The 14786-nt window shown below is 45.1% G+C and overlaps 1 protein-coding gene across 1 annotated transcript in view; it reads right to left on the bottom strand.

Annotated features, from left to right (window-relative positions):
• The window catches only part of CSUI_004672 (uncharacterized protein), a 16480-nt gene extending 1780 nt beyond the window's left edge, over positions 1-14700 (bottom strand). The window contains exons 1-11 of the mRNA XM_068064857.1: positions 12404-14700; positions 11104-11454; positions 10405-10671; positions 9491-9583; positions 7805-8272; positions 6954-7037; positions 6093-6155; positions 5056-5307; positions 3965-4375; positions 2427-2513; positions 1018-1077 (exon numbers count right to left, since the gene is read on the bottom strand). Coding sequence (XP_067923165.1) covers positions 1018-1077; positions 2427-2513; positions 3965-4375; positions 5056-5307; positions 6093-6155; positions 6954-7037; positions 7805-8272; positions 9491-9583; positions 10405-10671; positions 11104-11454; positions 12404-13325 — 3058 coding nt within the window. The 5' untranslated portion in view covers positions 13326-14700. The remainder of the gene's footprint in view (positions 1-1017; positions 1078-2426; positions 2514-3964; positions 4376-5055; positions 5308-6092; positions 6156-6953; positions 7038-7804; positions 8273-9490; positions 9584-10404; positions 10672-11103; positions 11455-12403) is intronic.
• Positions 14701-14786: the final 86 nt, after the last annotated feature.

Below are 14786 nucleotides of genomic sequence, written 5' to 3'. Positions count from 1 at the left end.
ATCTAATCTATCTAATCTATCTAATCTATCTATCTATCTATCTAATCTATTTATCTATCTATCTATCTAATCTAGTCTATCTTAAACACTTTACCTGTACCTAACTACCTCTACTCTAATTTAATCTATTTGTCTTCTATGTGGGGGTAACTAGTGCATGTAGATGCAAGGAACTTTCCTTCTTCTTTTGTGGTCTTTCGTGAATCTTCTCACTCTTTGGGGTTTTGTGCACTGCTAGGTACGAACCGACTGCGGAGAGACGAAGATCTCCATTATGAAAAGAGATAGATGAGTCACACATTACCGGCCGATAGACTACCGATAGACAAATCCAGCTAGGTTCAAACGAAGGGATGTATGGCATACAGTCGTCTTCTTATCATCCTATCTCTAATATACGACTTCTCCTCGCTTCGAGTTGTCTCTCCATCGAGCTATAGCTCCATCATCCAATCTGCATAAACTACCCCCCACCATACATAGATAGAGCTACACAGATACAGAGAGAGAAAGAGAAACAGGCAGATAGATGGCTAGATAGATAGATAATAGGCTAAAAAAAGAGATAAATAGAGCGGGAAGGAGATACCGTCATACACCAGCATATAGAGATGTACACATCATCGCGGTGTTTACTAGTATTGCTATTACATTGTATTCTTTCGTATCTACAAGACTGACTGAGAGAGAGAGCCTTGTAAGAAGCCTTAAAGCACGAGGGCGGTGTCCAAAGGCGAGACACCAAGAGAGGAGAGATGCCTTCAAGAGAGAAGCACAAGAATGAGCCACTCCACAGTCATCACCACCACGAAGAGGGTTGAAGACAAGCAACCACTTTATATATATCTCTCTCTACATGCACATATGCACATATATATATATATATATAGCTTTCTCTTCCCGTCGTTACATCACACAGAGATCGCGTGAGAGACAGTCGAACCCTAGGAGAGGTCCGACGGTCTCCTCTTTGTTGGCTGGTAGTGCTTTCTTCCATTTTGTTCTTCCCTGACTTACAGCGAAGTCCAGATGCGTACATCGCCCGGAAGAGACGAGAGTTCGCCGTGACATTGACCGCTGAGAAAAAAGGTTACAAGCACACACATACACCACTTCCATGTACAACTCAGCGATATCTATCTATACACAGAGAGAGATAAAGAGAGGAGACACAGATACTGTAGAGGAGAGAGACATATGTCGATATACAGAGAAAAGAAGTCACGTGTTTTCTCATGATGGCGAAAAAAAGAAAACCTTCTTTCCTTTAATGGTAGGGGTTGAGGCGACACGAGTAAGAAAAGCAAAGAAGGCGAAGAGATGTACGTAAGTAGGTAAGACAGATTCTTTCCCGGTGGGATGGCTTGCGAACTGTCCGTGGACCTGCCTGTCTATCTAGTCCTTCTATTCAACTTGAGAGAGAGACAGAGTAGAGAAGAGAGAACGAAAAGATCATCTTTCACTTCTTCAGTAGGAAAAGAGAGAAAGATAGACTTGAGATGAAGAAACGAGTCTTTCCTATTCTCTTGCCCTTTCATGGCACTCGCTGGGCGGAGAGGCAGTTCGTCTAGTATTGTGATAGAGAGAGACACCTATTTAACTACTCTCTGCCAAACTCTCCAAAGTTGTACATAGTAAGATAGAGGACAACAAGCAAGTCTCCTGCTGCTGTCAATCTGCCCAACTTTTCTGGGAGTTTCCCATATACATCTATATAGACACATAGACTCCATCTGTCTAGCTATCGTTCTATCTACACGGAGAGAGACGTACAGGCATGGGGGATCCGTCTTGAAGAAGAGAGTTTATGCGATTTATAGCAATACATCGAGACTATCCGATGAAGGTACGTACATCAAATTGACTAGCCCAAGTATGTGAGAGTAAAGAAATTGAAATAAAGCACGCTTCCTTCCAGCTGTCATCACTCGAGAGCGAATATCTTCAGAAACCTCTTTCTTCTCTCAGCTCTACACCCGATTAGACATCTAAGGAGAAAAGCATTAAGAAGTCTTTGCCTTTGCCAGTGAACAAGGGGGGAACCAAGCTTAGGTTCAATGAAACAAAGAAGATACATGTATGTGAATCTATTATTTCTTCTCTTCTTCACATTCCTCAGACTTCAACAACGTGTCTCTGAGAGAGGAGTCTAATATCTCTTTCACCTATGATGTAAGGAATCAAAGACAGCTAGGCTACCCTCTCTCACCCCCCTTTCTCTCTTCTCCCTTCTCACAGTAGGTCGAGGGGAGTCGATCTCATGAGGTCTTTTCCGTTTTCTTTCGAGAGAACCAAGAGATAAGAAGAAGATAAGAGAGAAGATGAGAGAAAGCAGCGCCACGCATTGAGACGAGGTTTCATACGGCAGCATTTCGAATAAGGAGTCAGAAGAAAAGAGGGAGAATGAGAGAGACATGACCGCTCACCTATGCTTGAATCGTAGTTATCTCGCATCCACCCAGCTAACGACACAAGAATATCGTTATGCTCCTGTCGCCAGTAACGCCTTAGGCCTAGAGATGAATGGACGATAAGAAACACAAAAGCCTTTTCATGGAATTTCTCTTTGATGATTGAGTGAAGAAACACAGAGATGGGGGACGTTTCTTATACAAAAGAAGGTCCATGTGATGTTTCCTATCTAGTCATATCTACGCCGTTAAGACGTTTCTAGCGACAGGAGATCATGATCTTCCTATACGTTCATCGCATGTATCTTGTCTTCTATGGGGGAAGAAAGCTCATTCACTAAACAAAGGGATATCCACAAGAGACTCCAGAAGAACTAAATACAGACGGGTGAGAAACCTTCATACTGATATGGCATGCAATCATGAGACATACATAGATATACATAGTCATACATACATACATTCAGATTTATACATATCTGGTAGTCCTCCATACATAGGTATGTGCATGCATACATACGTAGACGCAGGCATGTACCCATTCAGACATGTCCGTACATACGTATTCTCACATACACAACAAAGGGACAGAGACATGTAAAGGCGAAGGGGGAGTGACGGTAAAGCGGAGAGGAGAATTAAAGACGCAATAGATAGATGCATCCAGAATGCCAGGGAGAGGTATCAGAGGAAAGAAAAGAGAGAGAAAGATCGGTGGGTCGATCAGATGAGATGAGAAGGAAAGAGGCTTAGCAATCAAACCAAGAATAAGACGATGTTTGTATCCAGTGAGGAATCTATAGCTGAAGATGCCTGCGACTACTGCACTCCCAGGTGTTGAAGACAGCTACATTGGTAGACAGATAGATAGGTAGATAGATTGATAAGTAAAAGATGTGAGGTGGAACACTTCTCAATCGAAAGAGAGAAGACGAAATAGAACGGTAATGCTGATGAGGTTTAGAGAAGGCCACAGTGGGGGAAGATGGAGATCTATGACTCAGAGGAGAAAAAAAGAAAAGAAAAGAGCGATTTCCTTAGGTGTATTCATCATCGTTAAAGGGAAGGATGGATCTCTCCGTAAGAAAAGGGAGAAAAGGTCAAGGAGCTATCCTTTCGGGTTGAAGAGTGGTGAGGTCTTCTTACTGACTCAAACACACATTGATTCATACAATACTCGAGAAGGCCTACATCTATCTACCTACATCAATCTTACCTCCCTATCTATATATATACGTATATCTATACGAGTATATCATTCCTTTTCTGTTCTCTCTGATTCCCCTTCCTTTCATTTACATCGCACGACACTCCTTCATGAAGCTCTCTTCTTGCCCCTCTAACATCTCCCCGTACATAGCGATGTACCTATCCATACATAAAACACGCATGAATCCAACGTCACTCCTTGACGAAGAAAGACTTCTTTCCTCCGGGGGTTCTTTTCTCCTTCTTTTTCACATGATCAAAACATGTAGTAGACAAGTACAGTAGCCCACCCCAGCTTAGAAGATGAGGAAGCGGAGAGAGTGAGAATGAGAAGAAACACTTACTTGCGAGCTGCGCTTCAAGTCTCGCAAAAGGCGTTTGTGTCTGAGGTTGCATTTGGGGGAAATAAGTGAATTTCATAGCGACAATGACTAGACCTTTCTGAGCCCATTGAGCGGCAGTAAAGTACACCCCTAGTCGATCCCATATAAGTAAACAATAGGATTCTAAGCGACGAAGATCTTTCATGAACTCTGCATGATCTTTTAAGGATGGTATCCTATCTAAAGCATATCGTGCGTGAGCGATACGGTAATAGGCTGTGGCCACTCCCTTAAGTAAAGGAGAGACTCCAGAGCGGCGCTTGCGGGCGTGGTGCATCTTCGAGACAAGGACGGGGAGGTGGGCGCGTTGGCGACCCAGAGCTGCAGCCACATCTTCTGTCCAATGACGTAACGACTCTTCAGGCTCATCAGCTGAAGAAAACCAACAAAAGAAAATGAGGAGAGATAGACAAGAAGACAAAAAAAGAACAGTGATGGGGGGGAATGATGATGGTGGGAGAAAAAGAAAAAAAAAGAAATCTCCTAACACGTGTAGACGTACATACACGAAAGATAGAGGCAGATAGATAGATAGATAAAGACAGAAAGATAAAGATAGAGAGATAAAGATAGAGAAATAGACAGATCGACGAAAGATAGAGATGTGTACCGGAATGATGAATAGAGATGTTTAGAGAAGAAGCGAGATATTCCAAGAGAGAGTCGACTCCCCTGATCCTCATTATGGCCATCACTGGAAAAAAGGTAAATCACAACGCTCCCAATCCAACTACGAATACTCCCACGACTAGGACTATTACCACTCCTGTGACTAGTACTCTTCTTCTTCCCCCACCCCGTTTCTCCTGCATGGGCCTGCTATCTCCAGTCTACCACCTGGGTCTTAGATACTTTCATATTCACTCAATGCAAACCAAGAGACAAGAATGGAGACAAAGACGACGACTCCTGTAATCGACCGAGTCCTTCTTCGGAATTGGGAAGTGAAGAAACTCGAGGAACAAGAAGATATCTCTATCTCATCTTTTGAAAAAACAAGAATCCGTCTTCCTCTCTCTCCCGCTCTCCAACCATATGTCCGAATCTCCTACCTGATGGGACCGACTCCGGATCTATATAACGACCAATGAAATCCACGATCTCATCGAAGGTTTGTCCCCCGTGATGATAAGGCGCATCTTCTCCACCTACGCCTCCGTGAAGAGAAGGTATAGTTGCTGTAGGAGGAAGAGGCTGCTGACCGGGATGAGGCTCCTCTGCTGGTCCCGCAGATGCTGCTCGGGCGTCATCACCATCAGACGTCTGAGAGGTAGTTCTACTACTACTACTACTGAGGCCCGTCTCTGGCAACAAGAAACGTTTGTGACAAATCGGAAACAATAGAAAAGAAAGAAAGAAAGGAGTCTAGGGATGCACGTGCGTATCTTGTGGCATCATGCAGAGGGAAGTCTCAAAAGCAGCGAACCTAGAATGGACTATATGGAACCCATAGACAGCTAAGATACACATGCTCGTACATTCATCAAAGAGAAAAGGGATTTCACGAGACACATGCGAATGAATAAGCCAGTGAAGAAAAAAACAAGCGGAAACCTTCTGTCATTCGCCGCAGAAACGAAGAGGCAGATTTCCGTACATACCTATCTGTCTTTGATGGTACCTCTGTCTGACGTCTTTCTCTCTCTATATATATGTATACATATGGTACAGATATAAACATGTACCTAAATGTATAGGCATATCTATATATCTGTATGTCTAGGGAGAAGTCTCCATGCATGTATGCTATCTCTGTTGTGTCGGTGAGACAAATTCATTTTCTGTACTGCCAAGAATGAGTTGTCATTAATCCCTTCCTTCCTTCTCTCCTTCCTTCACAGGTAGGATCGAGATGATACATCGATGTTCACTAACCCACCGACACAGTTTCACACACTCCTTACACCTAGACTCTCTTTTTCTCAGGACAGAGGGAACAGATGTGAAGCTGTCCCGACGGACTATCTATCTATCTATCTATCTGTTGAGTTCTCTCCACCACAGCTGGAGCATGGCCACTCTATAGAAAGAGGGAAGAACGGGTTAAACGTCTCCTCGATAACCCCGCCCCTTCCTCTCCCGCTCTTACCTGAAGTAGCGGTTTGTTGAGCTGGATTGAGTAATGTACCAAACACAGAACCGGGAGGGACAGCTGAGGACGGAGAGAAACAACGTCAAAGAGAACCCCAGAAGAAACGTGGAGTAAAAGACGAGAAACATAGTAGACCTCTTCTCCTCTACGAATGAAGAAGATGAAATCCATTGGTAGCTCGTAAGGCCGGGAAGCAACGAGCAACTAAGCTAGCTTAACAGTCTTCTTGCCTTGGGGCCCGACGATTGACGGAGGTCCCCCCGGATCATAAAAGAACGGAAAAGGCGTAGTAAGGGAGAGGCAACACGAGAAGACAGAGAGAATGAAAGAGAGAGGAAGTGGAGAGACCAAAGGACGGCTAAGACGGAAGCCTACTGATTTTTTTTAGATGGATAGACAGCTAGATGAAGAAAAAGAAGAAGGTCGGCACATTAGAGATTTCTTTCTGCTATTTCTTATCAAAGCTTTTCACCGTTCGCTAGTGGTTCGAAGAAACGATGGAGATGAGGAAGGGAGGCAACTGAAGTCGTTCATTGAGAGATGCATATACATATATATAAGCTGTATGTATCTATATATATATATATATATATGCATATAGTGCGGGAAGGAAGGACTATTGTATGGTTCAAATGATCAGAAGAAAAGAGAGACTTTAACGAATGTTGAAGACAGGAAGGCGTTTCATCGCCTTACAGAGACACCCCTCGATGAGTAGAACACAAGAATCTTGTGTGTCTAGACACCTCAGTGACTTTCTGCAAAGCATTCATGATGAGACAAACAACTGCTCTTTTCTTTTTTTTCTGTCCTTCTTTCAGCTTGTCTTCTCTCCCAAAAGAACGCCCTTGGACCTACCGTGACGGAACCAGGCTGGTTGACTGTCTAGCCAGCGGGAAATCACAGGGAGAATGTCGGTTCTCCTGCTAATCTCAAGTGTACCTTGTACGGAGAAGGAGAGAAGAAAAGAAGTCAAAGAAGAAGGGCAGAGTGCAAGAAAGAACTTTCGAGGATTGCACCCCTCTTAATATGTTTGCTAAACAAGATCAGGACTTATAGAGATACACTCCTCTCTCGCTAGGAGCGTATTAGACGCAAAGAAAGAAAGAAAGAGACTCATCCTATAGAGGCTTCAAAAGAAGAAAGAGAAGAGCATACAAAAACGAAGAAGATCTGAGACAACAGCTTGTAGCTTCTTTACATGGAGAAAGAGAACACGGCCCGATCTTGAGAGGTTAGTCAACCTAAGCTATCTTACATATGAAAGGAAGAGACAGTTTGGCGAAAAGAAGAAGGCTAAAGAGATGAGAAAAGAAGCTTAAAGCAAAGAGAAATTCTCATGGTGGGTTTTACGGAGACGCCTTGTACCTTTCCTAGTAGTCTTGAAGGATCGCTTGAAGCAACAAGGGAAGACGGGGAAGCAAGTAAGCATAGAAGCTTTTGATGCCTCGCTCGTATCGAGACATCAACAGAAAAGACAGGTAGATTAAAGACAGATGGATAGGTAGACTAATGATAGAGAGATACGTACATAGATAGATAGACACACAGGGGGAGCTTCAAGACAGAGCCGAGAAGAAACACCGGTGTATCCCCCCCTTCTCTATCTCTTCAACTACCATTACGAACGTGGTCGTGCGTATCCGTATCATCTCGGACCAGAGGGAGGAGACGTTCTGAATTTCTTGTACGTCCTTGTAGCAGCTTACTTGTGACATCGCTATCAAGAGATGTGGCGAGGTAGTCTCGGAAAGCTTGGTTCTTCTGTTCGGCGTTTAGGTGTTCGTTGGTCTTTCTCCATTTGTCGACGGCGGAGGCTCTGAAATCACCGATTGCATTCAAGGGCGCGAAGACCCGTCCTGCTTGCGCCATGAGTTCGCTTTGTAGAGAACAAACAGAAGCAGGGGGACAGCCCATCTTGAGGAGATAGGTTTCGAAGACGCCTTGAGCCACTGTAAGGCTTCGCGATAGACGACAGCTTATAGGGATTCCTGTCATGCGACTAACTGCTGCAACGCGACCGATATAGAACTCGGCTAAAAGCATAGCGCGAAAGGCGTCAGCTGCGGAATCCATAGTGCGTAACTCCTCGAGTCGAAAATAAGCTCGCCGAACACTTCCATGGATGTCGTAGACCGACAAGGACTGGTCCCAGACGACAGGAGCTTCTCGAGCTACTGCAACAGCAAGAGGAAGAAACATAAACACAGGAGAGAACGTGAAGGGGAGAAAGAAGAACAAGAAGACGATGATGATGAGAAAGAAAAGAAGCTATATACAAAGGAAAGGCTACAGAGGGTGGGGGGGAAAGAAAGAAAGAGGACAGAAGAGAAAACTGAGAGAAAGAAGTAAAGACGAAGATGATGTAGGAAAAGAAGAAGACGTAGACTATTATATGATTGAATGAACGAGAGGACACAGGGAAAGGGGGGGGGTTAGCACGTACAATACAGAAATAGATATAAATATATCTAGTATGTGTCGAGGAATAGAGACGAGGTGAGGAAGACGAAAGTTGACCAAAGAAGGAAATAAGAGCTTTCTCTTAACTCCAGGAACGATAAGCAGGGTATGTGCTTGCAGTGAGACGGAATGAAATAGATGGAAGGAGAAGTGAAGGAAAGAAAGAAACCGAGAGGGTTGAGGAAAGATGATGAACGGGACTAACACATGGTAAGTGCTTGCCGCATAGAAGCAGTCTAGCTTCTTAGATACCTTGGCACAAAACACCATCTCTCCATATGCACATGTTAGCTCCAAGATAGACAGAGATTGGAGATACATCGATACACATTACGTGCGTATGTGCAAGATGACCTGACTACTACTACTGCTGTTGCTGTCACTATGGCTATGACTCCTTTGCCGGTATGTAAGACACACGCCTCCTATGTATCACATACGCGGCGCATACTTCAGGATACATACATTTACACCTGCCTTCTTGTAGACCACACACCTCAGGAGAGAAAAGACACCCGCTTCACGAAGAAGATAGATTCTCACATACAGCTGCTGCTAGCTCATCTTTTTGAAGACGAGAAGAAGACATCTTACATCCCTCTCATTATCATACAAGCTACAACTTTCGCTTTGTTTCTCCGCCACTCAAGCACAAAGGGATTGCTGTCCCTCTCTCTCTCTCTTTTCTTCTTCCGTGCTTCACGAATCATGGGGCGATGCGTTCTATTTACTTAGAAGAGGGAAATCCAGAAAAGAAGAATGAGGCTGAGGGCGTTCTTTCTTTCTCTTCGCCAGGATATGATAGAAGAGATGGCTTTCATCTTCCTCCATCGCCTCTGCTTTGTCCTGTGCCTTTTCTCTGCCTCTCTCTTTCTCCTGATCTTTTTCCGCCCTCTACCCGAGATGGCTGCGACAATGAAGTGAAAACTTACGTGTCGAAAGGATAGTAAGATAAGGGCTTAAGGCTTCTTCAAACGACTTGAGCGACTTGGCATCTATCCAGACAGACTCCCACTCGAAGCTCACTGGACAGAAAAGAAAAAACACAAGAGGAGGTGGTGGTCGCTCGGAATACAAGAGAGAGAAATGACAAACACACGAACAGCGGAAGGAGCAGCCGGAGATCCTTTTAGCTTCACACACACATATAGACAGAAAGTTGTACTTGCATGCGTCAATATGGATGTATGTAGAGGAGCGAATGCAGGAGGATGGATGTATGAGTATGGATGGGTAGTGTGTTGCATCGAGTACGTATCTATCTCTACAGGCGTTTATATAAGAGTCTGATTGATTTCTGAAAATTACCTTCAGAGAAATTCAAGACGACTTGAGGATAAAAGGGAATCTTTATCCGATCCGTGAAAGGCTTTAGGCTCAGGGAAAGAAGGATCTATCTACCTCTCTATCTTGGATCTACCTATCTATCTCTAGTCGATCTATCCATCTCTAACCTATGTACCTATCCATCTATCCATCTTTCATTTATTCACTTTTATATTCTTGTCTAAGGAAAGACTTCAACTGTCTTCTGTCTTTGAGAGAAGGCTGAGACAAACTTCAGGCGGATCGGATCTGTTCTAGCGCTTTACCCTTAGCTCCCTCCTCTGAACTACAGTGACAGCGTGGAGTCACTCCATCCCCCTATACGTCTACATCACAGTCACTGTCTTTCAAATACAATAGGTATAGAGAAGTATTTTCCATGACACCTGCCTATCCCTGTCAACCACCTGTCCATCTCCTCTCCTCTTCTTTGCACTTTCGGCTCGCTTTCTTTCTCTTTTTCTTTCTTCTCGCTCTGCGGGCATCGACGACGATGCTCTTGTTTTCATCGTCAGCTTACCATTCGGCGTCTGTGTTCCTGTACCAGCAACAATGCGAGTGCGAAGAGGAACTTCCTTCAACTGCAGGGCCCTTTTGCTTGCTGTCCCTATTCCAGGGCTAGGCTCGAGAGCCTCAGAAGAAGAGGCGCTCGAGACTACTGCCCAGGGAAGGAGAGAGGCAGGCTTTAAAACAGCCGGGACAAAGGGAGCCCGAGAGCCGCGCCTTCTCTTCAGCCCCGTTGTGTCGTGTCCACCTACACGAGGACGGCCTTTCTTGGGGCGAAATCCTGTGCCGTCCGTCAAAGGAGAAAAGGAGGATTAGCAAGGCGATGAAGAAGAAGAAGAACAAGAGGGGGTATGCGTAAAAGAGAACAGAACAGAGAACAAAGAAAAGAAAGCAAAAGAAAGGGGAGACTGTTCTCTTAGATTCAAGGTATCCGGAGATAGATAGATTAAAGAGAAGTAGAAAAAGACAAATAGATAGGTTCAACATAAACAGATGAGAGACAGGTAGGTGGATACACACATCTATGTGTACGGAGACATGAAGAGAGGGAGAGAAAGAAAGTGAAAGAGAAAGGAAGTGAGTGAGGGGTGATCGAGAGAAGAAGGAGGATAGGGGAGCAGAAAGCAAGAAAGAGAGATAGATCGAAAGAAAGCGAAAACGAAAGGAGGAAAGAGAGAGTGGGAGGATACCTAACCTAGACAAATCATCTTACGCGGTGGAGATGTAGGAGGAAGATGTGAAACATCTCCTGGCGTTTCGACTTCAGTCACATCGTCTTCGTCATCCACTCCTCGATCTGAGTCTGACGGTTCTTCTACTGCTACAGCCCCTCTTCCTGCTTGTTCTCTCCCTCTCTCGACAGCATGCATCACCTCCTTCTGTCCTCTTTCTTCTTCTGCTTGATCTGCTGTGCTTGTACTACCACTACTACTACTACTGTCTCCCTGTATATCTGTCGTCGAAGGAGAAGATTCTACACGAAGGTGATAAAAAGGAGACGTCTCCGAATCTCCCGATAAGGTCGTTGACGGTGAGACTCTTCTGCCACCAGGACTCTTTTTTGCTGTACAGAAGAATGAGAAAGACAGCCCGCAGAAAAGAGATCCCAACAGCAGTTGAAAGAAAGAGAGAGAAGGAGAGAAGTAAAAAGAAAGAAACAAAGAAAGAAAGAGAACGGAAAGAAAGAGAGATATCTTGACAGCCTTCAACTCCTCCGATCGCACAGTCTTTCTCTTTCCCGCTCCTCTCTCCTCTTTCTCTTTTTCTCGTTCTTGTCGGGCTAAGTCTTCTAAGAACTGAATCGTCTTACTCAGGAGAAGAGATGGCGCTTATTGAGAAAGAAAAAACAGAGAGAGGGCATCAAGGAGAAAGCTTGAACGGTCACGCGGCGCTGCCAGCAGAACAACGACCCAAAGGAAAGAAGCTTTGTCTTTAAAGGCCCCTGAAGAAGTAGGGGAGGTTCATACATACTTAGAGAGAGAGACACGGCGTATACATATGTATATCTTCATAAATGGCTGAGAAACATGACTTAGAAAGACGTATCTGTCCATGACCTCTTCTATCCGTCTGTCTATCCATTCAATCATCTACTTGTAGTTATCTATTCATCTGTGTGTTTCTTTCTTTCATTCATTTTCTCCGGCTCTATCTATCTATCTATCGTGCGCTCTTTTGTTCGAGGCGTCCTAAGAACTTTCTTTTTTCCTAGAGGATGGCCGGTACAATCCTCAGTCACTTCACCTCCTCATCAGATACGCACATGTACATATATGAATGAATAGGTGTGTATGTATGAATATGTATGTATGGGTATGTAAGTATGTATGTCTTTCTTTCGGTCGTCATGGCTTCCTTCGTATTCTCATCGCAATGTCACTCATTTCCACTTACCTCTTGCTCTTCTTCTCCTTCTCTCTCTTCCTTCTCTTTTCTATGCGTATGTACGTACCTATGCATGCAGATATGTATATCTGTCCATATATATACATACATACATAAGAAGAGCTTACAGGCCCGGGGGTCGTCATCAGAGAGTCCATTCCCCTCTCTCTCCTGAGGCGTCCTATCGGGTATTTCCTTCTTTCTTTTAATACCTCTCCTTCCCTCTTCATCTCCGTCGCTTTCCTCCTCTGTCCTTTCTTCTAGACCCGCAGCACTTTCTCTGTTCGGGTGAGATTCTTCAGCATCCGGCGTCATCATTCCTTCGTCCTGTGCTTCCCTCCTTCCCTCTTGTTCTCTGCCACTAACAGAAAGCTCAAGAGGTTCGTCTTCAGGGGACAATTCTTCATCTTCTTCTCCGTCCACTTCTTCTGCAACGTACGCAGGTGGCGCACTAAGACATGCAAGCAACTGAGGCGAACGCTGAGCTAGCTGGAAGAACAAAGGATAACCTGCAAGTTGCCCTTGGCCAGGTGAGGGACCGGGTGTATGTGCACCTTCTTGTTGTTCTCCAGTTCCATCGCGAGAAGCGAGAAGACGAGGTATGCCTCCTCCACGAGATGTAAAATTGCCACTGTGCTTTCCTGTTGTCCTAGAAAAGAAGTTCCCACACTTCATGATGACGTGCCGTGTAAAGAGGAACACAAAAGAAAAGACAAGGAGAGATACACCCAGGAATCTCTTGTGTTGTCGCCTGACGGGTGGCCTCTCTCTGTTACTCGTCTGAGTAGCTCGGAGATAAGGAAAAGAATACGACGTAGATGGCCTGCGAAGTCTTTTCCTGTTACGATGACGAGCATTGTTGTCGCTCTTCTTATCATCATCTTCACTTCGAGAAGATCCACCACCCTTCTTAGTTGGGTGAAGATCTCTTCTATCTATGTAAGCTCTCTCAGGCTCTTCTTTAGCTAGATGAGCCGACGCCTCAACACCAAGAGGCCCTCCAGTCTCCCCGTCAGAAGACGAAGGAAAGACCAACGCATCGTCCATCATGATGAGAATATCATAGAGATGAGGGAAGAAGAAGAACAGGAGAAAAAAGAAGATGAAGATCCAGGAGGAGAGATGGAAAGAGAGAGAGAGGGAGAGAGGACGAAGAAAACGACGGAGAAAGAGATCTTAGAAAGAATCTAAGCTGTTCTTCAGCTTGAAAGACCTTCGTGTATCTTCTTTAGTAGAAGATCTGCCATGATACAGTCTGAATGAGGGCTACCCGAAGACGCCGTTCATCTCCCCCCCCTCTTTCGTTCACCGAAGGAACCTCGACATAATGATGATATGAGAATGCGCCGGTCTTGTGCTTTCCAAAGAGAAACATGAAGTCACAAACGCCACAGTGAAAGAACGGCACCGTTTTCGATGTGAGGGAAAGGTCGTTGTTATCAGCAGCTCTTTCAGATTCGTCTACCTTCGAGGGAGAGGAGTCTGAAGAGAAAGCGTGACCGACGATATGGCGTGGCTCGGATTCTTTCAATGCCTGTAGTTGTGTAGAAGTCTCTCATACACAACCTTTAGAAAGAGAGGCAAAGCACCGAGAGGAAACAGGACTCGAAGGTGAGAAAAGCGAAACCATACGTGTCTCACGCCGGTTAGATAAAGGATCGGTGACACGAGCAGGATATGGGAGATGAAATAGATCACTGTCGTCCGTCACTAGGAAAAACCTACCCCTGTGCCGCTTGTTTTCTAAGCACAGTCCCATGCATACATTAAAGGAAAAGTGTTGTGTATTTTCCAGATTTCTGTCAAGAGTCCAGCCATTTTCTTGAAAAGTCGGGAGGTTCACAACCTTGGAAACGCTTGCCACGGGCACGCTCGCAGCTCACTACTGAGAGACCGGTATTTCAGATGTTGGCCCGAAAGCTTTCTTCTCCGGTGGTCTTACTCGAAAGAAGAATCGGAAGAAAGAGAATGGAGCGAGAGTAATTCCAAGCAGCGGAACCTTCCTCTATCCCAGATAAAGAAGAGCTACTCCCCCGCGAGATTGTCTGCGTCCGGGCAAGGCACCCCCGGGTTGCCGTGGCAGTGAACACTCTCCTGTTGTTTAGAAAGAGAAATCAAACCAAGGAGTGCACGGAAGAAACAGCAGAAGCACCGTAGAAAGGACGTTGCATTAGACAGTAGTAGCTTTTCGTATGAAGAAGTAAGCGATCAGCTGGCTGTCGGAGCATCCGCTCAGAACGATCAAGCATGCGGAGACAGTAGAAGCGGGGCGGAGACGACTGGCTGGCGGCCCCGCCAGGGAGGGTCATGCATGAGTACTGATGACGACGCGACCACCGCACAGTCGACGATTGTGTTGTGTCCCCCTCGTGTAGGAGGGAGGCAAATGTCACAGCACGAGTGTAGTGGATACAGGAAAGCAACTTGTTAAGTTTCGGGCGTCTAGTACAGCTAGGCCAAGGATACATGTCATTCAATGGCTAAAATGGTAGTGTAGTGCCCGCTGCACAA

The sequence above is a fragment of the Cystoisospora suis genome, assembly GCF_002600585.1.
Source record: "Cystoisospora suis strain Wien I chromosome Unknown contig_2215, whole genome shotgun sequence".
In the NCBI taxonomy this organism is placed as follows: domain Eukaryota; phylum Apicomplexa; class Conoidasida; order Eucoccidiorida; family Sarcocystidae; genus Cystoisospora; species Cystoisospora suis.
Note: the sequence above shows the minus strand (reverse complement) of the source record. Positions and strands in the feature narration are given on the sequence as shown.